The following is a 26,807-nucleotide window of genomic DNA, read 5'->3' on the forward strand; positions in this document are numbered from 1 at the left end:
TTCTTTCCCACTGCTCCCATGGCCCTGTGCCTTCACAGAGCTAACAGCCTCTCATTCAGCAGAACACTTCCAAGAGAGACTGCTTTCCTTTTTTTGTAGTTGTGGCTGACATTATTCTTCATTTGGAATAAATCCTTTCGCTCTGTCCAGCTTGTCCAGCACCTCACTATAAAGGCCAACCATCTGGAGAATATGAGCACCACAGTTGTCAACAAGGATGGATAAAAATGTATCATTTAACTAAATGCATCATTCAACACAGAACAGAACTAAGGGAATAGGTGGGAGACTACCACCAGCTTCTAAACCTAAGATTTCAAATTGATGTAAAGATTTTTGGCACAGGTTTAAATACAATGGTTTAGGAAAAAAAAGATCAGTGCAACCTAACAAAAGTGGTTTTGTTTACAGTCATAAAGCACAGTTTATGTGTGAGTCTTACACCAGCACATAAACCTATTCACCAAATCACAGATGTTGGGAGCTGATGCTGAGGATGGGGAATATTCTTATTGTCAGCTCTTATTGCTTTAACTGATGCATTTAAAATGGTGTAAGAGTTACAGCCAAGCCCTTGATTGCTCAGCTGGTACACAAGAGAATGAATGGTGACACCAGCCAGGCTGCACTGGGTTGCAATCTAGACAGGAGCAGCAGCCAAAAGCTGTAGGAAGAAGCTTACTTGTGACAGAGCAAGAAAAGTGTCATTGCAAAGTGTCACCTACACTTTGTAGGTGCTAGGCTGGAAATTTCTCCCTCATAGGAAGTGGCTAAGCTACACCTGAGGAGATGAGCTTTAGTGATTTTCTTCACACCATCTTAAACCCTATTTATAGGACATGAGATTACACTAGAAACCAAGCCTGAAAGTTTAGAACAGCTGATTTAACTAAACTGGTACAGCACCTCGACTTTAGTTAAAGCAGGCAAAGGTATAAGGTTCTCCCATGGCCACAAACAGTCAGAATTTATTTCCAGTCACCCATTTCCATCATCCTCCCAGTAAAAGAATGCTACATTATTCTCTCTATTGTCTATCAAAATTTTCTAGCCTCACTTTGAAAAAATCTTTAAGCACCAGGCTCCCCCAAAATATTTAGATATCATGATTCTCCTGAAACTCTAAAGATCATCAGTAGTGGTTTCTTCACCCAGATCCACATCTCAAATTCAGGCCAGCCAGCCAATCCCACACCCTCAAATCCCCCTGTGCACACTCACATGGCCTTCATAGGTCTTCTTCAGAGAGCCTAAGTGATTGAGGAAACGCATTCCCAATCCACACCACTGCTCAGCTTCCTTGTATTTACCAACAGTATACTGAAATATTCCTGTATTCCAGGCTCTTGTCATCAACCAAAGGATCTCCATCTCTGGGTAAGCATCCTGAGGTAGCAAACAAGCAGCAGCACCTCATCAGAAAATAGAATCTTCACTTCAAAACTGACAAGTCAAGAGTGTGCTAGAGTTTAATTTTAGAGTAAGAAAACAGTTGGGTTCTTTCATCCTAAGCAAAGAGAGAAAAAGCCCTTACAAAATCCAAGGAAATTTGTAATGCAGTCCTAAATATCCAAAAGACCTTTCTTTTGAGGCAATTTCAGTGTATCTTTTACTGAAGAAGTCTCAGCAGCTCCACATATAACACTATGTAATGTTCATTTTACTAATTATTCTCAGTCGAATGAGAATTTTTTTCAAACATGCTCAGGAATATCTCCCAATCTCTTGGTTTCCTGTTCAACTTACTGTGCTGCTGACTACACTCAGAGCATCTTCAAAGTAGTCCCACACCTCCTGCAGCACACAGGTATCCAAGTCTGTCAATCCAGTTGGCAAAGAGATGTTAATCAAACTGTGTAAGCATTTGCTGAGGATTGAAAGAGACCAAAGAGGAAATATTAAATACCATGTGCACAAACAGTTTTTAGTATGAGGAGCACACTGAGTTATGTCTCTGTGATTGTCAGACACGTCTACCTTGGTGCTTAACACACTCATATCCTTGTAGCAGAAACATGCATTTTTGTACTATCAGATCTTATTCATACAAACTATGAAAAAATAGAGTCAAGAGCAATTAGTACTTAATTATTTTCATTGCTGGTCTCTACAGTAACACAGAAGGAAAATCACAGTATATCCTAGGGTGCTACACATGACAGCAAGAACAAAGTACTTTTTCTAACATCCCCAACAAGAGCTACGTAGGCAGCATCCTCAGAAAATCAGTAACAAATACTGAAAACAGCTCTGGCTTTCTCAATGTGAAGTGAGAAAGACAATATCAACAGTTCCTTTGCCAAGTGCTTACTTCAAGGAACTTGGAAAGGATAAGTAACACATAAATATGCTAAATAAATCACATATGTACTATGTGGCATCACTACCTTACAACTCATAGCTTTCTTCTCAACCCTTAATCTCTCTTCTCTGTCTTTGAAAACAGAGTAACATTTGAAATGAACATCTTCCCCACAAGAAACAACCAGAGACCTCTTCTGGATCCAATTTTCATTTTCCTTCCTCAATAGATTAATTTATTGGAAACAGGAAGGTGTCAGAAAATATGCCAAGTAAACAAACTGCAGCTAAAACATCTGTTAGGCAGTCATCATTCAGAGTTACATTGGTTGGTCAGCAAGAAGTGGAACCTTGCATATAAAGTAAAATCCACTTCTTTTCAAATTGCAGGCTATATTCCCAGTCAGCATTTCCAGTCACAGGCTCATGGCAAAGCTATGTGATAACACTAACCTAAATTTCACAGCATCAATGACAGCCTGCTTTCTGTGAAGGTTTAGTGCACTCTTGAGAGCTTTCTTACACAGTACAGGATACCGAGCTGGAGGTTCCATTGCTAATGCTTCAAAGGAAAAGAAAATAGAGAAGAATAAAAGATAAATTACTGAAGTCAACTTCAACCTCTTAGGTCACTAAAATAAACTGCAGCATGTTGCCAGATCCCTTGTGAAAAATATCTGCTTAATGGGCTGGTCACCAGCTGGTGCTTCTCTCTCTCTTTCTTACTCAGCACCTCATCAATGAGGACAACAAGGCAGAAGCACAGAAAGTTTCAGAATTCTCTGCTCTTTACCTCCAGTGCAGTAATACAAAACAATTCTGGTGAGGGACACTGTCTAAAGAGTTTTGTTTGTCTCCTTGAACACAAAAATTCAGATGGAAACCTTATGCAGGAGCAGGATTTGAGAATGGCATCTCCAGGCACTGGAGTGTTCTCCCTCAGGGCAAGGAGAACAGAAGGTGTTTATGCAATCCTATGCAATCCTACAGGACACCCTCCAAAGACTTGCCACGGTAGTTCTAAATGCTCCTCATCTTTCTTGGATCCTGCTCTAGATTCTCAAGCACATTTTTGTGACTAGGACTTTGCAATGAAAATATGGCACAGCGTAGAGAAGTGCTATTTACAAATTAAAAACTATAAAAACTTTAGAGTTGAAACTTAACATTATCTTAGTGGCTTAAATATACTTAAAGTATCTATCCAAAGTCCACAGCCCAAAACTTCTGCACTGGGGCATGAATCAGTGAGGGTCATTCTCTGGCCTTTGCCAGATGGAGCATGTAAAAGTTTATCTGAAAAACCCCTTCCAGGCTCACAAGCCATATGAGTGTCTCGGGGTCTAGAAATTGAAAGATATCACAACTTTCTGGTTCATCATCCATGTCATCTGTCATTTCAAAACACAGCTCTCCTAACCTTGCTGAGATCCTAAGCATCTTTGCTTCAGGACAAAACAGATATGGTTAGACCCATTTTCTGTAGGTTGTACAATACAAGATAACCCCGGTCGCCTCAAAAGAAAGGGAAAGAGAAATTAACATTCTTTGTCCTTACATGCAATGATTTCAAGTGTCTTGATCTCTATTTGCGGTTGCTCCCAAACTGACTCCATAAGATTGTGAAGTGTTGGATCATTCAGTTTGGATCTTGCTTCAAATTCATAAAGCAGCAACAACGTGTCTGTTGGGTCTTTAGCAAAATCTCCTACAAAAGAGACAGGATTGCCTATATGTAATGATGAATTTTCTCTAAGCCACAGAGTAATTTTTGCTACAGGTAATTTTTGCTTCTAACAGGCAGGAAAACCATCAAGGCACTCAGACTTAACAGTAGAGTAAGTGGAATTTGCCATTCAAGGAACCTAAAGGAATTTTTGTACCATAATCCTACCAAAAAAAGTGAACCATGCATCTGGCTAGGCTAACAGTCACTTAACACCTCAGCTGTTATCATACTGTCATCTATCTACTCCAATAACCTCCATCTGACACAGCAACTCCACATGCTCTGTATTTTTCATTAACATTTTGACTAAGAGTTACATGTGCTGAACACACACTTTGTGGCTTACCTGTTAATTTCAGCACCTTCCATATCTCCTTGCATGTCTGAAGATGTTGAAGGGCTTGACTAAAAAGCTCCGCCTATTTTACAAAATTAAATAAGTTTTTATTGTCATAGTTTTAAAATCAAAAGGCAAAATAAATAATTATATCAGAACCAGCTATAAAATAAATTAAGAATCAGCCTAGTTAGTAAATTGCCTATACCAGTTACTGGGGTTTTGAGGGTTTTTTTCCTCTTTTTCAAAGACCTCCATATCTCTGACAAAGCCACTTCACATTGGCCCAGAAAGAACCATCCATCCTCCTGTGGGATATAACTGTTTTATCTCTCAAGAATAAAACAGTGCTATTGAGACTGACAAGCCACTAAATGCCACAACAGAATTGCTGTGCATTGCCCTCCACAGAATTTTCTACAATCATTCTGTACCAGACTTCTGTACTTCCTTCACAACCTCTGTGTTTTCCTTAATCTTCTTATCACAGTAAGCACAATGCCCTCTTCCTCCCACCCACAAAAAGATGTACACATTAAAAATAAAAAAAAAAAGGGAGTTTTATCACAACCACAGTGGTAACTACTTTCAGCAACAGAAGTAATTGTCTTTCTGACTAACCCACATTTAGCAGCAGGCTCCCCACAATATATATCTTGTAGATTGAAATTCCTCTTAGAAGTTACTGCCATGACCCTTTATTTATACAAACCAACTCAAAGACACTGAACTAATTTACAGAAATTCAACACTTACAGTTGTCTGTAAAGGTACATCAATTCTAACTATGAAATATTCCCCTGCTTACATTCTCAATATCCTGTTCTGAGTGAAAAAACAGGACTTCAAAATCAGAAAGAAAAAAATTGCTACTCTGGTGCATTCAGAAATAGTTAAGAGGCTTTGCCCTACCTGTTCTGAAGGTGTTACTTGTTGTCTCCCCATTTCCAGATCAACTGCAGCTGCCATTAGCAGGCATGTCTTCTGAGCAATTAGAACAGCTTTGTCAGAGGGACAAAACTGGGACAACTGACACCAAAAATAGGAAAAGGTAATGAGAATTTTACCCATATAAAGCAATTTGCTTGTGAACAGATGATTGCTGACCCTCCTCTATGACACTTGTAGGAATCAGTCATGAGTAGTAAATATTAATATTGTAACTTTACTGGTATAATTATACAAAAGGATTATTTAAATATAAAGTGCAAAGCAGAGTTGGAGTCCCCTCTCTACAAGCACATATGAAACTGACAGTGTTGGTAGAAGTCCTGCATAAAGATTAGGACTCAAGTACTTAACATGTTTGTATTAATGATACAGTCTACAAACATCAGAATCCATTTATTTTAGAAACTTCTCATTGAAATCTTATTACATTCTTAAGAAACAGAATGTGAAGTATGATAATAATGCACACATTTTATATCACAAGTCAATCTCCTGGTGACAAAAATGCTCCATCTTCAGAGCATACAAGCATGTCACCATGGAGACACCCAAACCATGGATGTGACTTCTACAAGACAGATGAAAATATTCCTCAATTAGAAACACTATCAGCAAGAGTAAATACCTTGAAAGACAGTACAAAAAAATCCCTCATCTTTTCAGGGCTGTCTTTGAACTGTACAGCTAAGTTCCAAGCTAACAAAGACACAAAAATAGAGACTAGAATAAGAATCTGCATAGCTACATGTGTGCCCATCTAATCTCTAGCAATAAGCAGTTCAGGTCCTACAATTCTATTTCTGAACCAATATGTCATCAACAGCTCATTTAACAACAGCAAGAAATACTGTTACTAGTGATTTCTTAAAATAGCTAATTCATGCTTCCACATTTTGCCTTCATAATTTCACCAAAACCAAGAACCCATTTTAGCACACACCCTGCCAACAAAAGCATGCACTGGGAAAAGCATTTTCTTATATTAGTTAACAAAGCCAGCATATGAGGGCAAGTGTTGTACAGTATTCCCAAGACAAATAAAAAAGCAAAAGGAGAAAAAGCCACAATGTTTTGAACCATTCCTCATTTTACCCCAGCAAGGTCAAGTACGTGGCAATTAAGCACACAATTCTGAGTAATAAATGGATGAGCATCTAAAGGCAATCAAATTATTCATGTATGAGAGCTTGACCCAATTAAATGTTTAGATTCTACAGCAACTTTCACATTAATTTATTCTATAGGAGAGGTTTTTGTAGTCTCTGAACTGTTTATCCTGTAAGTGAGAATGCTGCCTTTGAAAGGTCCTGATTCCATTCATGCTCATGTCACTGTATCTGACCTCTGCTGCTTCTCCCCCTCCCTTGCTGCTCTTTACTGGAGCACAGTTACACTGGGAGGATGTGTGCAAAAGCAGCTGTCTTCTGACACTGATTGCAACTGTTTGCTCTCCTCTATGTTCTAACAGAAGCAAGAACCTGAAAAATTGGTTCAACTTGTGACCCTATGCTTATATTTTTATTTATAGACAGCAAATGCACTAATCCTTTACCAAAACAGTGTAACAAAGACTACAAATGAGGATCCAGAGACAGCTCTATGCATAAAGCTTAGGGCAGCCCCACGGCAGCTGCATTTCCCACTAGAAACCACTTTATCTGTGATAATATTTGCTGTTTGGATTTCAGTCTCTAGTGCAAGGCAAATTCCAAGGCTGCAGATTTAAAGGACCAGTAAAGAGAGGGGATTCAGTTTAGATTTTGAGAGAGCAACCTACCAACTTTTCTAAACCAGTGAGCTTCAAGGATCCTCATGTCCCCTGTAAATTTCTCTTCTGTGAAAGACTCAGCAAGCTTCTTATGAGCTGCAGAAAACACAATTCAATACAAAAGTACCACTTTTGGAGCAGAATAAAAATATTTCCAAGACTCATCCTTGCACTACACAACAGAGGTTTCCAAAACACCTGTGTAATTCCTGATGAAGACTTATTCTCACAACTTAAATCTAATATTCTATGAAAAGCAGCAGAAGGTGCCTCAAACAGCATTTTAGAGAAGATGACAAGTACTGCTCTTCTAAGTTCACTGACACTGAAGTCTAATGCAGAGGAGTTTTACTTAATTTCACAAGAAGGGGGTTTAAATTTAATTACAAGTTTGAGGCCTTTCTTCTAGGAACCTTTTATTGATTTAATTCTGCTCTTAAATCTCTTCTACTTGCAGCAGTACTGCAAGCTTTTGATAGCAAAACCTGTGGCACTGAGATCCAACTTCACAATACTATTGAATCTCCAGCTCTAGTTTTCATTGATTTCACTGGGAAGTTCAGAGCCTGGACTGAAATAAGGAGTCTAAATATTTCATTGGTATGAATCTAATCATATCATAAAATGTTCACATATGGAAGAACTCCAGAAAATGCAAATAAAACAAAAACATACCCAAGTTCAAGTAAGTCAGTATGGAGTTGATATCTTCATCTCTAGAATGGAGAAGAAATTCAGTTTTAGAAAATTGATTAATTTTTTTCAACAGAAAAAAATCAGAACATATTATTTACGTTGGAATATATTTTCTCAGTTATAGATAGATCCACTATTCTCACTCCAAATTTTGGAAAGATATCCCACTAGTGTCAAAGTTACAGAGATTGCTTAGCTCACAACCTCCATTAAAAATGCCTGACATATTAATATGCATTAATAAAAGAAGAAGGCAAAGAGCAAATATTTAAAGAAAAGTTTAGACAAGTTGAAAATATGTTCCTATGTGATGTCATTAGGTCAAGCTAGAAAGTCATCTGAGTTGACTTTTACTAGCATAAAAAATAATCTCTTGATTACTCTGCAAGAAAAAATGCCAAGAAAGAAAACATTACACAATTTGAACAACATGTCCACCATAAGAAAACGGCTTTTCAAGGAGACGCACCTTTTCTCTGCATTTTCTGCCATGATTTTTGATAACATCAGACGGACCAAACATCTAAATATGAGAAAAACAAGCAATGAAGAAACAAGAGTTTTTTTCAAAGGTGTACTTTGCCCTGATTTTCCTGAAAGAATCCCACTTTTCTTCCTTATGCCTCTCCTTGTATGTATATTGAATTCTTACTTCAAGGATGTAAATAACTGTCGGCAGTCTTGTAAATGTTCAGACAAATACTCCAAAGCTTTGATAGCCACAATTTGTTGGTCATTCTGAAAAGAATTAAAACATGTTTTGTATATACTGCACTACCTCAGTTACCACAAAAGATACCCAAACCAAAACAACAACAAAAAACCCAAACAAAAACAAACCCCAAAGCAACCACATTTTCCAAGTCTGTGCAGCCCAGTAGCAGGAAAATGAACAAAGGACTGTGCACAGAATTGCCTGAGAGTGCAGAGAAAGCTCTAAGGAGAGATCATATGATTCCCTGCACAAAGAGCCTGTGGCAAGAGCAGGACTAGTACAGGTTGGTGAGGATTTCATGCCTCACAGGGCTGGGAACAAAGCCCTGATAGCCTGAAATGCAATCAGCCAGTTCAGACAGTGCTCAGGCCACCAACCAAGAGGCAAACAGGAGGGACAAAGGACTTTCATCGTGGATTTACGTGTATTTTTACGCAGCTTCCCCCTCTCACATCAAAGATCAAATCCCAGAGGCAGAAAAAGATGAAACATTTTGCTAAGGAGAATTTTACAGAAATACACAATGTAGTATCCAGATGCCAACATTTGTAACTCAGAATTATTTATTTTTATGTAAAAATTTTAAAAGATACCATTTCCTTCTACATGAAAATAATTTCTACTTTGCATTACACAACACTTTTGAGTGAGATCTTTGTTGTGGAAGCATGAAATCCTAAGAAATCCATGAAATACAGAGAAATATTAAATCTAGGCCAGGTTAAAGAGGTTACAGCTGTCCTACTTATATCAATAAAGCAAAGACAACATTATCTGCTCTACCTCTAAAGCAATTTGGGCAGCTAAACTCAAGAGGTTGCTGCCTGTATTTTTATCCACTCTCAGCTTGTCTTCATGTTCTGATGGCTTTTCTGCTAGTTTCCCCATTTCAATAACAGCTTCCATAGCTGAAAGAGACAGAAGGAAAACCCAACATTTTTATAGAAGCAATTGGAAGGTGCAAAGTTCTGTTTTAATGATTTATGAAAGGCTATATTTTTTTTTTTTTTTAATGAAAAGCCAAGACACGAAAACCTGAGCATAGCAGCACTTCTCCTCAAATACACATTTCCTCCTAGGGAGGTGCCAAAAAGCTTTCAAGTTACTAATCTAAGGAAACAAAGATGCCATACAATTGATACTCATCTCACATCCTTAATTTTATTCTGCTAAGTAACTGTTTGTTACCAAAGACAGAAGACTTTCTCTAATACATTGTCTGGGCATCATTCCAAGCTCCCACAGCTTGGCTTGTGCTAAGGGTGCCACTGCTCTTATGTTCACACTGTGCTATGTTTCCCACTCTATATTATGTGAGCAAATTATCCTGTCAATAAAATTTGTATAGAGAATAATTAAATGGCAGAGAACTCATTGGAAAATAAGCTCTGCACATTACTCTGTATTCTAAGTAACTATAGACTGTATTTCTCCATTTTCATTACTTGAGCTAAGATCCTCATTAAAATATGAAACAGCAGAACTCATTATAAAGGAGAAAGAGGCTGCAGAGATACAACATTCTGTAAGTCATCTCAATAATTCATGTATTTCTTGGTAACTTCAGGCTCCATCTGTCCAGAGAAGTTTAGAGCAGCAATAATGGTTCCCTTAAGTTTCATATTGTATATGCATACTAAAAAGTATAGAATGATTCTCACCCTGGGATGTTACTAGAGCTTCTGTCCATGGGAGGATTATCCTCCCTAGACAGAGGCTCCATCCAAACAAAACCAAATATAGCAATGGACTCTGCCTCTTACATATTGTGTGCTAAAAAAAACTAAATCCCACTTTTACAACTTAAATGTACAGCCTGACATTTTCAATGACTTTAGGGACCCTTCTTCTAGATACCCTCTGTTGTGTCTTTCTCAAGATGAACAGTCCAAAGCTATTTATATATTTTTTAATATATTTGGCATGTCTCCTTGTAGTAGATCCTTTAACTTTTAGGTTGTACCTTTATCAGTATCGTTCTCCAACACTGCAATCTTATAGACACTGAATTTAGTAAAGATGCTGCTTGGATCACACCTTTCTGCTTGTTTAACTGCCTCTTTAGCCTATTCACAGAAGAGATTAAGGGAAATCAGTACAACATCACCTTGAAATTAGTATATAATTTGCAATAGAAAAGAAATAAAAATATACACAAAACATTACTGGTTACATTGCTGATATTTATAGAATAACTCAAGATGTTTGACAGGGCCACATCTGCCCTTGAAACAAAAGTGATGAGACCAGAAGACAGCACCAAAGGCTTACCAAAAATGAAAAAGCCAATTCCTCAAGAATAAAAGCAACGCAAATAAAGACATAAGTAAGTATACATATGTATTAACTATACTTTGTCAACTTGTTTCAGGTGAAGATAGCAAGAAGCCATGTTCCTCTGCAGCTTAGCCAAGTTCTGATCTATCTGCCCAGGTGTATAGAAGCTGACAGAATAATTGTACCAGTGAAGGGCTTCAGAATATCTTTTCTCCTGGAAAATATAAAAATCAAATAAAACCCAAACAAACATGGCCATATTTGGGTGATTAAACAGCCTATGTTTTCCCAATTTTTTTAAAAAAAGGTCACAGCAATGAAAGATTTAGATAGTCAAGTGTATTCTAGTGCAACCTCTAGGTTGTTCCAGGTGCAGAATCCAGCACTTTCCCTTGTTAGATTTCATACAGCTGGTGAGTGCCCAGCCCTCTAATTTGTCTAGACACTGTGAGAGACAGAATGCAAAGCTTTACTGAAATCTAAAGAGATGACATCAACTGGCTTCAGCTGATAACAATGTGGATGACCTTGTCCTAAAAGGAAAACAAGTCTGACAAGCAGGACTTCCCCCATCATGGACTAGTGCTGGCTGTGACCAATGACTGCAATGTCCTTCAGGTGTTTTTCAATAACTCCCAGAATAATCTCCATAATTTTACCAGGCATTGAAGCGAGACTGACAGGCCTGTAGTTTCCAGGGTTGTCCTTCTTGCCCTTCTTGAAAATTGGGATAACTTTTGCCAGCTTGCAGCCAACTGGGAGCTCTCCAGATTCTCAAGACCATTCAAAAATCATTGAGAAGCCTCACAGTAACACCAGCCAGTTCTTTGACTACTCTTGGACAAAACCCTTCAGGCCCCAGAGCCACATAGGAGCCAGCTGGAGCAGGAATTCTTGCATTAACTGTTCCCATGCACAAACCTTAAGATGAAGCTACCTGAAACTTGATTTTGTAATTGAAAACAGCACCCAGATGGATGAAAATAAAACTAGTGCCAGCTGGAACAAGGCTCTTAGTAACAGTTTGCACTCTAACCAAAAATAGACATATCAAAGAGGTCAGAAAAAGAATTTCATTTTCACTGATATAAATAAGAACACTACTATTTGGTCCCAAACCTCATAATGTTTGGCAGCTCTGTCCCACAAGATGATGTGCAGCTGATTCAAAGCTTCAGGCAACAGCTGTTTGCCAGTATAATGACCTGAAAAGATACTGCAAATCATCACTTTACAAGAATTTTACAAGAACAAGCACACTGAGAGGCATCTAAGTACTATTCTACAGCCTGCAACAAAAAACAGGGACACAGCAACAGTTTCAGCTAGGAGCCAGTGTTTCATATCCTGTTTATTTAAAAAAAAACCCAAACCAACAAATCAACCAAGCAAAACCCAAAATACCCAGTGGGTAAGAGAAAAATATTTTCATGCTTGAACAATGTAAATGTAGCTCTTGGTCCTAGCTAGATGCAACATGAAATAGGATTTGTTTTACAGTAGATCTGTAGTCAAAAAGTACTACAGTGCTACAGGTGCAGCAGACCTGAAAAATAAACTGTTATCCAGCTGCTCTAACAACCTGACTTACACTGACAAACAAAAATAAATTGGGCTGGATGGACAAAGTATTAACATTACATAGAACTCCTGGGTAATGTTTCTAATCCCACATGTATCAGTCACACACAGTCTACACTCAGAAGGAGGAATTGCTCCAGCAAATGAACTTAACCCTAAACTTGATCGTGACTGTTGTTCAATATGGAAGTTGAGAGCTGCCAAGTAAAAGAAACATAATGGAAAACAGACACAGAGAAAGAAAAACAAGGATAAGCAAAAAAGTGAAAATTAGAATGCAAGACTTTAGCCAACTACATCCAGCTTTCAGTAAACAGCAGTAAAAGATGGATACAGACCTATAATAACTTCTTCAATCTTTTGCTTAGCGAGCAGCTCCCTCTTATTCTGCAGCAGGAACTCGATGTGGAGCAGGGTAATTTTTCCAAGGTCAGGTGAAGATTCAAATCGTTCAGGAACAGATTTCAGAAAATCAAAACCAACTGATTCCCTATTCACAGAGATGCATTTTTAAGAGGCTGCACCAGAAGAGCTGTTAATTTTCCATTCTAGAGATTAACATATTCACACCATACAGCATGTTTGTCATTCAATCACACCGACAGAATGAATCAAGGTATGAATTTGTTACAGTTCATCTATTCAGTGGCAGCTTCCTCTTACCACAGGCTTCTTCCACTGTATTCATAAGAGTTTATTCTTCACATTTGCATCAAGATACAAGCATATACATACATAATCATGATGGAGCACTTAACAGGGTAAAAATTCGTGCCTCAATTTATTTTGCAGTAACTTGTTATCCTTCTACTGTTTTTTCCCAAGAATGGTTCTAGGGCTCCAAAGTCATTCTGATGGTTGGTTAGAAAAAAATGTCAGTCTGATGATTCCAGACATTTAATAAAACTAGATAATGAATCTTAATCATTCCAAAGTAAGTCTACAGCACTGCAAATTGCCACTACACTTATTTCATACTCTGTTCTGTTGCTACCATAATCATTATCTCCTTGCTATAGAAGATAGGCTCCCTCTCAAAACCTTTCACCTTACCCCATGAGCTTTTATTTGAAATAAAGTTTCATTGTATAATAGATGTTCTTTGTTTATAAAGAAAAACCCAAAACCTCCAAACATTGTGTTTACCCCACTTAGAGATGCTTTCATACCTTCCATGCTCCAGCAGCAGTTTGGCAGTATTCAAACAGAAGTCTAAAGACATCTCAAGGTGTGTGAATTCTGCAAGAGCTAGACAGAACACAAAGCACTTGAGATTATGTAATTAACTTAGACACTTAATTGCCCAATTTACCACTTATCTCTTACACCTTCTTTGAAAGACAGAAACAAAACTGAAAAAAAAACCAGCAACCCTATAACAAATGTACAACAAATGGAAGAATAATACCTATTGTGTTTTGACTTTCACTGTACAGTTAATGCAGTACTACAGAAAGGTGACAGGCTGATAGCCCTGGAATTCCAGCCCTCTGTCTCTTTAAACAGGAACAGCATAAATTTTAGTAGAACTTTTTCTTTTTTTTTTTTGCCTCAAGCTGCCTTTTATCCAAATGTCTCATCCTTATCCAGCAGGAACAACCTAACACTGAGGTTAGTGCTCAGGCTGGGTGTGGTATCATATGGCACTGGGAACTACTTCAGCATGATGCCCTGAGCATCAGCTGTTGGACTGACTGGGGCTGATAAGCAGGTATCAGTTTTACACCACTCAGATAAAGTTTTAAAACTGTTACTCTGTGCTGAATGGTCAAGAACAAAACAGATACATTTGTAGCTTGGATGAGATCAGAAAAGGAATACACAAAGACATGACTGGAACAGTTGTTAAAAGAAGCATTTGAGGGCAGCTGATGCAAGTGTGCAACACAGGATTTTAGTGAAATGCCTAAAATTCAGCAGGAATCTTCACTCAAAAGACAGAGAGCACACACTTTTCTGCCAGCCATACAAGACAAGAGACATCCACTCATTAATAAACGTGCTTGAAAACTGACTGGAGGCTTAGTGTTACTAAACAATAGCCAAGTGTGTTTTGATAGGCAATGCTATGGTTTCACAATTCAAACTGAAGAACACAAGTCAGCTCCTGTATGTTTATTTGAAACTGTAAGATTTAAATGACTGGCTACTTGAAATCTGGCTAAAAGCCCCAAGGAGGAATGTGGAGTTACCATTTCTGCTAGTCTGACAGCATTCAAACCCCTGCTCTCTGCAAGAAATTCCTCATCACATCCTACATTTCTCAGATTATTCATTACAGATCTGATGCTTTCCAACCCTGAAGCGTACAAAGCCTCTGTTCCTTAAGATTTCATTATTTATGAAAATAAATTTCTCTGACACATTAATTACCCTTTCTATATTAAAATCTCCCCAAAAACTTTCTTATCATCTCATTTTATAGCAGAATCAGTTCTGCTCAAGTGATAAATGTGAGGAATAAGGAGAAAAGAGTTTATTTGACTTAAACATACTCTTGTAATACAGGTTTATAACAACACACTGATCAGTACATGATATCTCTTGGTCAAAATCTGCAAAATCCCACCCAGAGAACAGCAATGCTTCACCAGCCTTTCTTCTGTGCTGACTGTGTAAGTGAATGCACCTTCACCCTTCTCCATAATCTTATGCATATGTCTAAATAAACTGTAGATTTACATTCCTATATTTTCACTTTCTTCCTTCTAACAGCCTTCAGAGTGTTCCCCCTTCCCTATTTGCAGCAAGGCTATTTAAATTAGCATCCTCTGTGAACACTGAGTACTATGTCTCATACCTCAAAACCAAAAGGACATTTAGTTAATACAGATTCTGCCAAAACCACAAAATTGTTTTTCTATGTATGACACATGCAGTCTCCTTGGATATGGAGTAATATGAAACCTAGGGAGAGCTGTGATACCTGAGTTGATATCTTCATCTGATGCTCCACTTTTAAGAAGAATTTTAACTTTCAAAAAAAACCCTGCTGGGTGCAAATTCTCCTGCACAATGAAAAACAATACATTACTTGGACAGCTCTTTGTAGAACACAGATCCTGTGAGAGCACAGCACATTCATAATACAGACAAATATTAAGGAATCACATACTCCCCACTGAAATCTTCACTTCCATTTTAATGACTGAAGCAAATGGTAGGCAATGAAATGTGCATCTTTATTATTTATCCTTACACCGCCAAAAAACCACAAGGATTACGAAAGCAAAAGATGTAAAATTCTCAGTTTGTTGTGGCTCATTTTTGATACTTTTAAATAGAAGCTGAACATTACTGAATGATAGAAACATTTCCAGCTTTCCTGTGTGTGAATTGGCTGGATTAATCTAGAATTAATATGAGTAGATTCAAAGTAGTTTATAAAAATAAGAAATTCAGGAAATACAGTCCTCATTGGAAATAATGAGGACTGTATACTAAAGCCCTCACTAAAACAGTGCATATTTCAGGTTCTAGAATCAACATTTTCTTCTGGTTTTCCATACCCTCACACAATATCAAAATGTACATTATCAAAACTTATGATAAAAACACTTTCTAGCTCAAAAAGCTTTGCAAAAGTAAACAATAGAATAGGACAAAAGGCTTGGATACTGTATTAGCACATTATTTGCATAACTAAAATACACTGCCTTTTATCCTGATCTCATGAGTATATGCACTATGATCTGCCTGCAAATTCAGGCAGCATGCAGAAATTGAATTTCAGCTTCCATTTAAAGCAAAATTTCACACTTAAGACTTCTTTTGCACAAAACAGAAAATGAAATTTTTTTAATGATCAACCAAAGACAAAGCGGAATTTTTCAGATTTCATTTACTCCACACTGACCTGAATAGATAGAAGCACAAAATTAATTCAAGTCTCTCTGGGAAACAGAATTTGTAAAGGATTAAGAGACCTCACTGTAATGGCTGCTTAGAGAGGTATGAACTTCCTTCAGGGTAGCTGGTATGTTTATACACCTCATTTTTCAGATCTGCTTGCATGCCTCTGCCTGGGTGTTGCTTTGGGGATCCCCCAGACAATGAGGTAATGGAAAGCATTTTACTCTCTGTGCTTTAGCTGTGGGTTTGTGGTTGTCCCAGCTGCCTGTCTGTATCAACTCACACATCTGAGAAATTTTAGTCACACCATCATCAAAGCACCTTACTACTAACACATAGAAGGCAGGAGGACAGCTCTACTTCTACATGCAACAAAGTATTTCTCTACAAAAAAAAAAAAAAAGCTGGGAACACCAAAATATCCATAAGAGCATGGAAACATAAAGCAAACACACCTCAATCTGTTGTCAAGGATAACACCCCAGTGATTAATGTGGTCCATATTACCAGGTCAATAAATGCTTGAGTTTCATCTATTGCAATCTTTAAATGCAGCAAAAATTAGTACCTGATTTGCCAAGCTTATGGCTTTCAATGCCTTGTCCAGGTACAGGCTGCAATCCCACTCATAATAGGTTGTGGCTAACAGTCGCAGCACTTTAGCCTGGGAACAAAAAAATAGCCACATACAAACATACATATGAACACTTAAATTCTAAGGCCATGAAAAAGAAAAGCTCTTTGAGGCAAAAAAATCCTGCCTGGTATCAGACATATAAGGTGATTTCTCACATCTGAAATATATCCAGTCTTGAAGCAATGCAGTACACAGAGGACATGAATCAACTAGAATTCAGAGAAAAACCAAAGGGTTGCAAGGAAAATCAGATAACTGGAAAAAAAAGAATGAAAGAAGAAATTGAAATAACAGGAGGTACACGCTCCACAGTGGAAAACAAACAAATAAAAAAGCAGGACAAAGACCTACATGATGATGGACTTCAAACACATAAATTATTTACATAAAGAGGAAGAAATTAAAATCTTCATATCTGCAGTCGGAAGTAAAAGAATAAACTGACTTCTGAATGAGACAGAGAAACATCTATCACAAATGACACAGCTCAACTGATGATGTATTCAAAGAGAAGAGAAATGGAAGAAGAGATGCCCTTTCAGGATCTACTTCAGCCTCTTTCTTCACTTTGATTTCTGTGAAATAGTAGAATCAAATGTGATTGAATGGCACTCATCAGTGACTGATACTTGTAACAACTGAACTTTAAACTCTGCCAAACTTCACAGCAGACTACTAAAAAGGAGACCAAGACATCACTGGGCAGGTTTGCACAGAAAAGGCAGATAATACACTGGAGTCAGTTTAACAAAATGCTCCTATTTGTAAATAGAAATTTCTCTATTTCTTACCTGCATTTCTTTGCCAACAGAATATTTCATGTCCATCTTCCCAATGTCATAACTCTGGCTATCAATGATAAATGGAAGTTAGAATTAAACAGGATGACAGAGATAAATTCAGTCAGTCTTCTGATATGTTCAAAATTCCTATCCTTTCACAAAAAATAATCTCAGTAGCCACTTTTACCACAGAATAGAAAATTCTGGGTTCCTTCTACCCTTACATTAAAAATTGTACTCAATCACTTTCTTCAACTTGTTGCAGCACATTCTGTAACATCTTCTATTCAAACATTTTGGTAGGTTTTATCAATTTTAACCACAGAGATTTTGAAGAAGCGAGTGTTTCCATTGTCACCTGGAATACAATATGGCAATACACAAAATCTATTCATGACTGGTCTCCAGACCACAGCACACCAACAGCAAAGACAGAACCTGTAACTCGTGATTCCCCATTCTTCTTCTAAAAGTTAAATGCCAGAACAAAGAACCACCCAGGAGAAAACACAGTGATAATTCCACAAAACCAGATTTGATTATAAATGCTGTGAATGAAGAACTGTTAGAAAGAAAAACAGTAACTGGGCTCTTGTTTTCTAATCTAATATATTCTCAGACCAGGGAAATTTTAACCCACTAGATGGAGCCACACTCTTTCTCCAGATTATTATTTGCACTGTGCAAAGCTTTATTTCCTCCTCAAATTTTGTCACCAGGACTCGGTATTTAATTTTCCAAAGGAATAAAATATAAAATAATCTCCAAAGCACCAGATGTAACTAATTCTGAGCATTTCTACAAATCCTCTTTGACAACAGATACAACCATAACGATTTGGAATTTGATCTGTTGCCCTCCATTCTATTTAAAAGAACAACAAGACATTAACACAAATTTTCTGCAGTGAGGCTGTTACCATGGCATGAGGATGCTCTTCCTCACAGCCTACATTTCCTCATCCTTAGTAATACCACAATAGTTATTTGGATCCTACCCAAACCATCTCAACCCATTCCTTTTTCACCTTGATGTTTGTGCCTTTCATCAGTCAAGGACTCTTCAGAAAACTAATCCCTTAGGAGGAAGGGCTAGGGAGAGAATTGGCAAGAACCACGAGAAGATGACTTTCATTCTAATGGCATGAAAATCCATGTGGGAAAACAGATATAGATTTTAGGCAATAGATTGTACAACCATGACAAAGTATCTGCTCAGATCATTTGGTTCAGCTAAAATCTTGTATTCTCACATTTTTAATGGACCTCTACTTTCCTTTGCTCCACCCTCTCCTTCACACAGGATTTTACATCTCAGAAGCAAGGGTTTGGGTTTGTTTATTTGATTTTTGCACATTACCTGAGCCAGAAGGAGCTCTGTTCATATCTCTTCCATTCATAGGTTTCCACTCCAAAATTGTAACAGAGGATTGACAGGTAACAGGTCTGGAATAAAAGACTCCTGCTTCTATAATGTTCTTGTAAAACATCATTACATCTGTGGCACTCCACTCTCAGGTTCTTTAAAATGCATTTTACTTTCAAGATATATCCACTGCTATCACTTCTGGCCTTTTGCAAGGGGATGCTGATGATGACTAAATGGAATCATTAATTGGATGGGAAAGTGAAGTATCATTAACCAGACCAGGACACACAAAACAGCAGGATTTTGGAAACACATAAGGAACACAGAGTTCCTCAATAAATTACATTGAAAGCACTGGAACTGTGTAAATTAAACAATAAAAATTGAAATTTGAGAGGAAAAACTGTAATACCATAACCCCCATTTTTTTTTAATAACAAAAAAGTTTTACATAATTAAGTGAAGAAGACTCTACCTGTTTCATGGCAGGCTTCTTCCCAGCATTTCTCTTTGGGGTTAAAAAAGGATTACAAGATTTAAAAGAAAACTGCTTTTGAATGCTTGGTTATTCAGAGCTTTATCAGTCAGCCCTGACAACATCTGTTCATAACAACTTGTCATTTCTTTGAAATTATTTGCAGCTGTCATATGTCATCCAAAGAAGAGACAAAAAGTCATTTTATATGCCAGCAGGCTGCCAATATTTACATCCATTTTGCCTCTGCAGTATATTTTTTTCCCAAATATAAATGATGCTTTTTGCAAGGGACTGCAGATTTCAAATTCTCAGACAAAAATGAGAAGGGTAGGACAATATCTTGCTTCAATTTATTTTTTTTTCTTGCAATCCAGAGGCAAAAGCACAGACTAGGTATACACATAAAGACAAAAGAGATCACTCTCAGATATGAAACTTTATTTTTCACAGGTTCATTCGTGAATGTTTTCTTTCCAGGAAAGAAAGTTTCCTGTACTGATCATTGGTTCATAGACTATCAAGGATCCCAATCCTCTCCAGCTGATCTCTGGTACCATACAACACAATAATCTCCCTGTGTTACTCTCCAGGGACTCTCTGGTGCAATGGGAGCCTGGAAGAGTTTAGGATTGAGAGCTACCCAGTAGCCCAAAAGATTTGGATTCACTCAGCAATCACTAGCTCTGTCCATTTTCCTCATTTTTTAAATACCACTTTTTAAATCAGAAGTAAATTGTATCACTCTCTCATGGTCAGAAACCTTTACCTTGTCTGCATCAGTGCTCCTGCTTTGTGAAGAGCTTTCATCACAAGAAGTTGAATATTATTTAATGAAGGAGTTCAAGCAGAAAGAATGAAATTAATTTAGAATTAAATGAGAAACAGGAGGGCAAAGATCCCCAGTGAACATTTTCAACAGTAAGAAGTTCTGTACTTATAATTCAAATCAAAGCTAGACCCCTGCAACTTAGTCACTCAGATACACTTGAACATGGCCTGCAGATGACAAAAAGCAATGTAAAATCAGTTGGAGTTTAATTGGTTAAAAACACAAATAAACTCCCACAATGTTTCCCATATTTTTCTTTAAGAATTTGCATCTGCTCCTTTGAATTCTATTATCTGTACCAGAGAAACAGGAACAAAATGTTTCTTAAATATTGGGAAAACATGTAAACAAATGAAAATAAATGTCAGGAAGTTTATTCTGATATAACTATAATAGACTTTTATCTTTGCAAACAAAAAACTAATCTGCACAGGATAGTTTGTTTTCTCTGTGAGACAAGAGCTACAAAAACCACTACAAAAACCATTCATAGCTCTACAGTTTCATGAAGATGAAGATTAGTACTGATGGTAGTGATAGACTTGCATATCAATAACTTTGTAACACAGCTCTTCTCTTGTCCCATCTGTCCCCAGACAAATGTTCACACGGGTACAAGATGCAATATACAAGATCAAGATATAAAATGCAGCTGGTTCTGTAGAGAGTAGGTGGTATATTCAATTTAGAAATCTTTTTGCCTTGCTTGCTGATTTGTCCTCTCATTGTTTAGGAAAGCGTTTATTATTCTATTTCAAACTCTAATCTAAGAGAAGCAATAAAAAATGCACTCTGAAAAAACTCTGCTGTTTCCACACAAAATTTTTAGCAACAAAATCTGAAAGAGGCAACCAATCGCAGAAGAGATCTTCAATTCAGAGTACTTTTCAAAATTTTCTATGGCTTATGTCATGCTTTAACATATAGAGAGGGAAGTGGGTTCTCAAAGTTTGCAATGATAAAGAAGGGAAGATTTCACTTACTTCTTTTGGCAATTTCATCAACATATCTTTGCAGCGCTGCACACACATCACCGCTTTCTGAAAATCCCCTTGAGCAACTGCCTGAGAAAGCAGCAGAGCATGCCAACAAACAGTTAGTGTGCAACTGCTCTTTAAAATTCACTAAAAACCTCACTCTTTAAAATAGGACTTGGGCTTTTCACATGCAGTAAAGCTAGGTTTGGGATTAGGTATCTGTCCTTGCAGTGCTATAATAATTCTGTCTATTTTTCCATATTGTCAGATGATCAAGAGATCCAGAAAATCACGGCAGTCCTTAGGTAGTGTGCAAAGGCCAGAGACATGGGACAGATCATTCACGTGATACAAGAGCTCAGCAAAATGTATACCACCTCTCCTTTTGTTTCCATGATCAAATTAAAATATGGGGCATTGCTTTGTCCTGTTTAGGGTAGCTCCTGAGAATTTTGGAGATAGCACTTCAGATATTGAGGTCAGTGGTGTGATCAACAAATGCAGGAAACTACACTCTCTGTATTTGCACTTCTGTGTCTGTAATGCTCTGTAGGATTAATAGAGTTCTCAGGCACTTCAGAAGGAAAAACACTTCCTCTCAAAACTTAGAATTTCTAAATTACATATTTTAAATTACAGTTATTTGCCTTGTTCTCCAGTCAAGCACAGGACACTGTTGGAACTGACCCATGTATGATTCATACAGGCAGCTGTTTATTTTATAAACAGCCATGATAGCCAAATCACAAAGCAACAAATCTGAACTAGAAGAGATAAACACCACTGCAAGAATGACTGTGATAAATGAGGGAAATTAAAAATCATTAAATGATTGCAACACTGAATGCAAACATGAGATCTGCTATCTTATATCTAACTGAAGGAAGTCATTCCTCAGCAAGTCCTCAATGCCAAGCATTCAGGTATCTAATAACTGGGTCAGAGTTTCCCTCTATACCTCTACAAGGTATAGAGGGACTCATAAGGAAAATTGAGAACACATACTGATTCAGCTTGGTAAGAGAGTACTTTGAAAAGGCTCTTCTCCACATCAGCTCTGTGCACTTGAATATCTGTTTCACCCTCGCTCCCCTTCCGTAACTTGGCATACAGCTTTTCTATACTCTGGAAAACAAAGTGCAGGCATCACCCATGGAACTTACAAACAGGGGTGTATGTAAGAAATCAAACCTGGGAAAGAACTTACATTCATGGCATTCTCTAGAAATCCATCTGCAAGACCAGCTTTTCCAATATCTATCCATCCTTTCCCAGTTTTCATAGACATCTGAAGGAGGAAATAGTCTTTTGTGAAAATGCAGTCACTTTCAAGAAAGGCAATGTAAGATCTCATCTCATTGTAGTACATATCTAACACAGGACAAGGGTATGTCAGCTCTGTAATTTCTGACCAGCAGCTCTCACTTCTGAATGAACACTCAGACACAGAATAAGACTTATGGTGGCCTACTAGACAATATTATAAGATACTGAAATAAATACATGTGCTCATAACATATTTTCTCTGTGAGAAGATGGGATGCTAACCACACTGTCCAGACATTCCTAGCTCCAATGGCTGAGCAAAGTATCCCTGTAAGATACAGGTCCCACTTCAGCATGCACTTTGTTTTCTTAAAAGGGAAAAAATGGGATCATCAATCTTATCTTTAAGTGATGAGAAGAGAGAGTCAGCAATACTCCTGCCAAAACACCAGTTACCCTTCCAGAACTAAACGTACACTTCACTCCCTTTCCAAAGCAAATGTAATAAGATTTGAAGACTTCCCTGGGGGATCAACTGTATTTCATTACACATCCACAATTAGCCTTACCAAAATCTGTCTTCGAATAGTTCCCTCCGGAGGATCGCTGCCCTCACAAAGGCAAATCAGTCTGCAGGCAACAAACCGCACTGCAAGAAAACGGTGCAGGATTCAAAAGTCTCCTTTTCTCTACTTCTTAATTTTTTTTACAGAAAGTCAAGCCCTGCCATATCTGAAAGACTATCTGGCATTTTAAATCACAAGACAGAAAAATGTGAAAGCTTCAGGAGTCAAAGCAATCTGAATTTTAGCCAAGATGTTTAAAATTGCTTTTCAGACAGTAAGAAAAAAATATATATTCTCATTAAAATACCTATTAAACAATTTAGAGAGTTTAAGTTAAATACATGGTATTCAAAGATTTAATTACATTGCAGGTGCTTACAGTAACATTTCTTGAAAGCCTCAAAATAGCCTTCAGCAAAATAAGGAAATGAAGTTTAATAATCTTTACAGTTTCAAAGTAAAAAGCAAAAATATTTTCAGGCCTTCCTTAGACATCAGCGATAGAAAAGACACTACTTAATGTATTTAAAACAGCCTCTCCCTGGCCCTTCAGCTGTGATCTGAGAACATCATGCTCTACTTTGTGTCAACTTACCCTTTTCCCCTTACCTGGTGTAATTTATATGATGCAGATTATACATCATTTTGACTATAATCCCTCAAGACAAGAATGTAGGCCTGACTCTGCAATCCCACAGAACCACAGAAAGAACATGCTGAGGGAAAAGACCAAAAGCTCATTTCTGCTTTCCCCCAGCCCTGCTCCTGGCCCAAGAGAACCCAGGAACTCTGAACCTGGTTAAAGCAGGTCAGTGAAAAGAGGATTTAGAAAGTTTCTGTATGTAAACATGGATGAGATAGTTACATTTAAAAAACAATCTCACTTGATATAAATTAAGTGACCAACAGTCTAAGATTTACATCTATGTTATTTCAATACATTTTTATATTTGACCCATAGCATCAGAAGGCAAATTACAGCTTCCTTTGGTCACATCACCTATTTACTGGTGCTCTGGCATGGAAAGGGGATTGATAAGAATGCCTACACTGATTCTGTGTCACAAGAAGATAACTATTACATCAGGATGCTTCATCTTGAACTGTTTATACAAGCCCACCAGTACATTTTTCTCTTTCTAGCCCATGTCTGCAAAGACTCAAACAAATCTCCAGCCCTGTTTATGTGCCTGCCAGCAGAGAGTGTTTAGTTTCCATGCTGCAGCACACAGAACGCCCTTAGGGAGGTACAGAACATACGTACATTTGGCTCTTTGCTCATCACTGATAACAGCACCCGTGTGTTTGGTCACTGTCCAGTTCCACAAGCTGACTGCACTCTCTTCAACCTGAAGAGGAGAATTCCACTCAGTTTAACTTTGTCCTGGATGTGGATCTCATTGAAATTTACCACTGGAAAAAGAAGCATCTTTCATGTGTTTCACAGGAATGGCCTCTCCACATGTTTACACAACTCCCTTTTACACCAAAGGTGTGAGTTTTCCATAAAACTGTCACAGGATCCCACAGGGACCTGTTGGGCAGTGACCTGAAAACAGGCATGCTGAATGGATGGAGCATTTCTTCACCTAAAATCTGAAGGGGTTGGAAAAGAACTCCAAGCATCTTATCACATTTGAGAACTATCTGTAGTAAGGCTTCACCTCTTTTGCACATCAAAAAGAACACTAAGTAGCTTAATTACTTTAAATACCTACACTGGGAAACTTTAGATATTAGCAAACAAAAAACAAAGGTTACTGACTATATGCTCTTGTTAAAAAGATACAGCACTACATAAAGGCAATAAGCTGCTTTAGCAACCCACCCTGAGGGGCTGATTTTCCATCACTTTATTCTACTTTTCATGACAGATCTTGCCTGTGAATACATATTTGCCTGTCTAGGAGAGAGTTCATAGCCCCTCTTATTGAAGTGGCCAGATTACAAATTTATGATTTCTCCTTCCTTCAAAAATAATTTAGCCCAACTGGTTGAGGAAGAACTGAAGGATACCACTTTTGTCCTCTTGTATTTCTTTACACACTGTACTATTGGCACTTTCTGTTACAACTCTTGCTAACTTATCTCACTCCTTGTTGCCAATTTAGGACTTCCAAAATCAATGTTCCTTAGCTGATAATTGCTACTTATTAAATGTCTCTTGAAAATATAATTTTAGAGGAAGAAGTTGGACAATATCTCAGCTGGTCTTTTTCCTTATTCCAGATTCATGTATTACCAGGTTTCTCTTTGAAAAAGGACTTTTAAAGTAGATGTTTACTTCTTTCTAAGTACTCCTCTAGGAGAAATAAACTAAACATTATAAAAAAACACCTGATAAACTTTTACAATGACTGAAAACTAGTACCTCAAAGGTAATATTGTGTACTGCAATATTGTTTACCAGGCTGTTAAATTACATGCTTGCTTGTTTTCTTCTTCCTTGGGTTATCTGCTGTCACTATGGGAATCCACAGACAGGGTGGGAAGGACCTCTCCTCTGATGCAGTACCAAACTCTTAATGCATCAGTGCTCTGTGCTTGCATTTGTACTTAAAATTACAACCACATACTACTAGTGGTTTGAAATAACAAATACCTTAACATCATCAGTAACCAGTAAAACCAGTAATTATTCCCATTATTATGATAGAATGCTTTGGGTTGGAAGTGACCTTAAATATCACCCAGTTCCAATCCCCTGCCACAGGCAGGGACACTTTTCACCAGACCAGGCTGCTCCAAGCCCTGTCCAATCTGCCTTGGACACTTACAGGGATGGAGCAGCCACAGCTTTTCTGGGCACCCTGTGCCAGGGCCTCACCACCCTCTCAGTATCTTACTAATATCTAATCTAAGTCAACCTTCATTCAATATAAAGCCATTTCCCCTTTTCCTGTCACTTCAAGCCCTTGCCCAAAGTTCTTCTCCAGCTTTCTTGGAACCCCTTTAGGCACTAAAGGTGCTGTAAGGTCTCCCCAGAGCCTTCTCTTGTGGCTGAACTCCATCTGTCCTTCCCAGGAGAGGTGCTCCAGCTCTTCCATCACCTTCACGGCTCTCTCCAGCAGGTCCACATCCTTCTGATGTTGGTGGCCCCAGACCTGGACACAGCATCCAGCTGGGGTATCATGAGAGCAGAGTCAATGACACACACACTTTTACATTCAACATCATTTCACATTGACTTTTAAAAATAACATTTCCCACTTTATTTCGGACTTTCACGCTATTGGGGCAAACGACGAAGAAGTGAACTGTTTTCTTTACATTTCAGTAGTGCTACACTTGGTGGGAAGCAGCAGCAGCTGGTGTTTATGGAGCTGCAGCACCAACCTGTGCCAGGGCTGTGGGGTGTGGAGCACATGCACCCCCCGTTTCGTCAGACGGGCTGGGAGCGGGGGGCTCTCCCTCCGCCACCTTCCCGTCCTCTTCAGAGATGCTCTCCGCCGCCTGGAACAGCTCCTCCGTGAGGGCGGCGATGCGCGACGGCGCTTCTTCCCTCAGCAGCTCCCGCACCAGCGCTGAAAGACAGGAGGACAGTGGGGCGTGACACACAGCCCAACATCAGCCGCCAGTGACGGCACTTATCGGGAAGGGAGAGCACACGGGACCTTCCACGGCCGCCGCCCGCGGCCCCGCCATGGCCCCTCAGGGAGATCCGTGACGGGAGCACAGCCACGGGAGCAGCGCCCCC

At 38.3% G+C, this 26,807-nt stretch overlaps 1 protein-coding gene across 1 annotated transcript; it reads right to left on the bottom strand.

Annotated features, from left to right (window-relative positions):
- TEX11 (testis expressed 11) lies at window positions 1-26,807 on the bottom strand. Its single transcript, XM_030967614.1, is given in 30 exon segments — window positions 1-183; window positions 1,222-1,386; window positions 1,747-1,867; window positions 2,755-2,863; window positions 3,860-4,009; window positions 4,377-4,449; window positions 5,280-5,396; window positions 5,944-6,014; window positions 7,096-7,182; window positions 7,762-7,802; window positions 8,252-8,305; window positions 8,435-8,520; window positions 9,281-9,405; window positions 10,159-10,290; window positions 10,461-10,563; window positions 10,851-10,988; window positions 11,894-11,979; window positions 12,694-12,845; window positions 13,525-13,603; window positions 15,282-15,363; window positions 16,776-16,871; window positions 17,636-17,693; window positions 18,986-19,071; window positions 21,285-21,365; window positions 22,284-22,403; window positions 22,486-22,566; window positions 23,114-23,193; window positions 24,375-24,459; window positions 26,447-26,634; window positions 26,725-26,807. Coding segments are annotated over 30 exon segments (2,949 nt in total). The 5' UTR covers window positions 26,756-26,807; the 3' UTR covers window positions 1-111.

The sequence above is a fragment of the Camarhynchus parvulus genome, chromosome 4A (genome assembly GCF_901933205.1).
Source record: "Camarhynchus parvulus chromosome 4A, STF_HiC, whole genome shotgun sequence".
Lineage (NCBI taxonomy): Eukaryota > Metazoa > Chordata > Aves > Passeriformes > Thraupidae > Camarhynchus > Camarhynchus parvulus.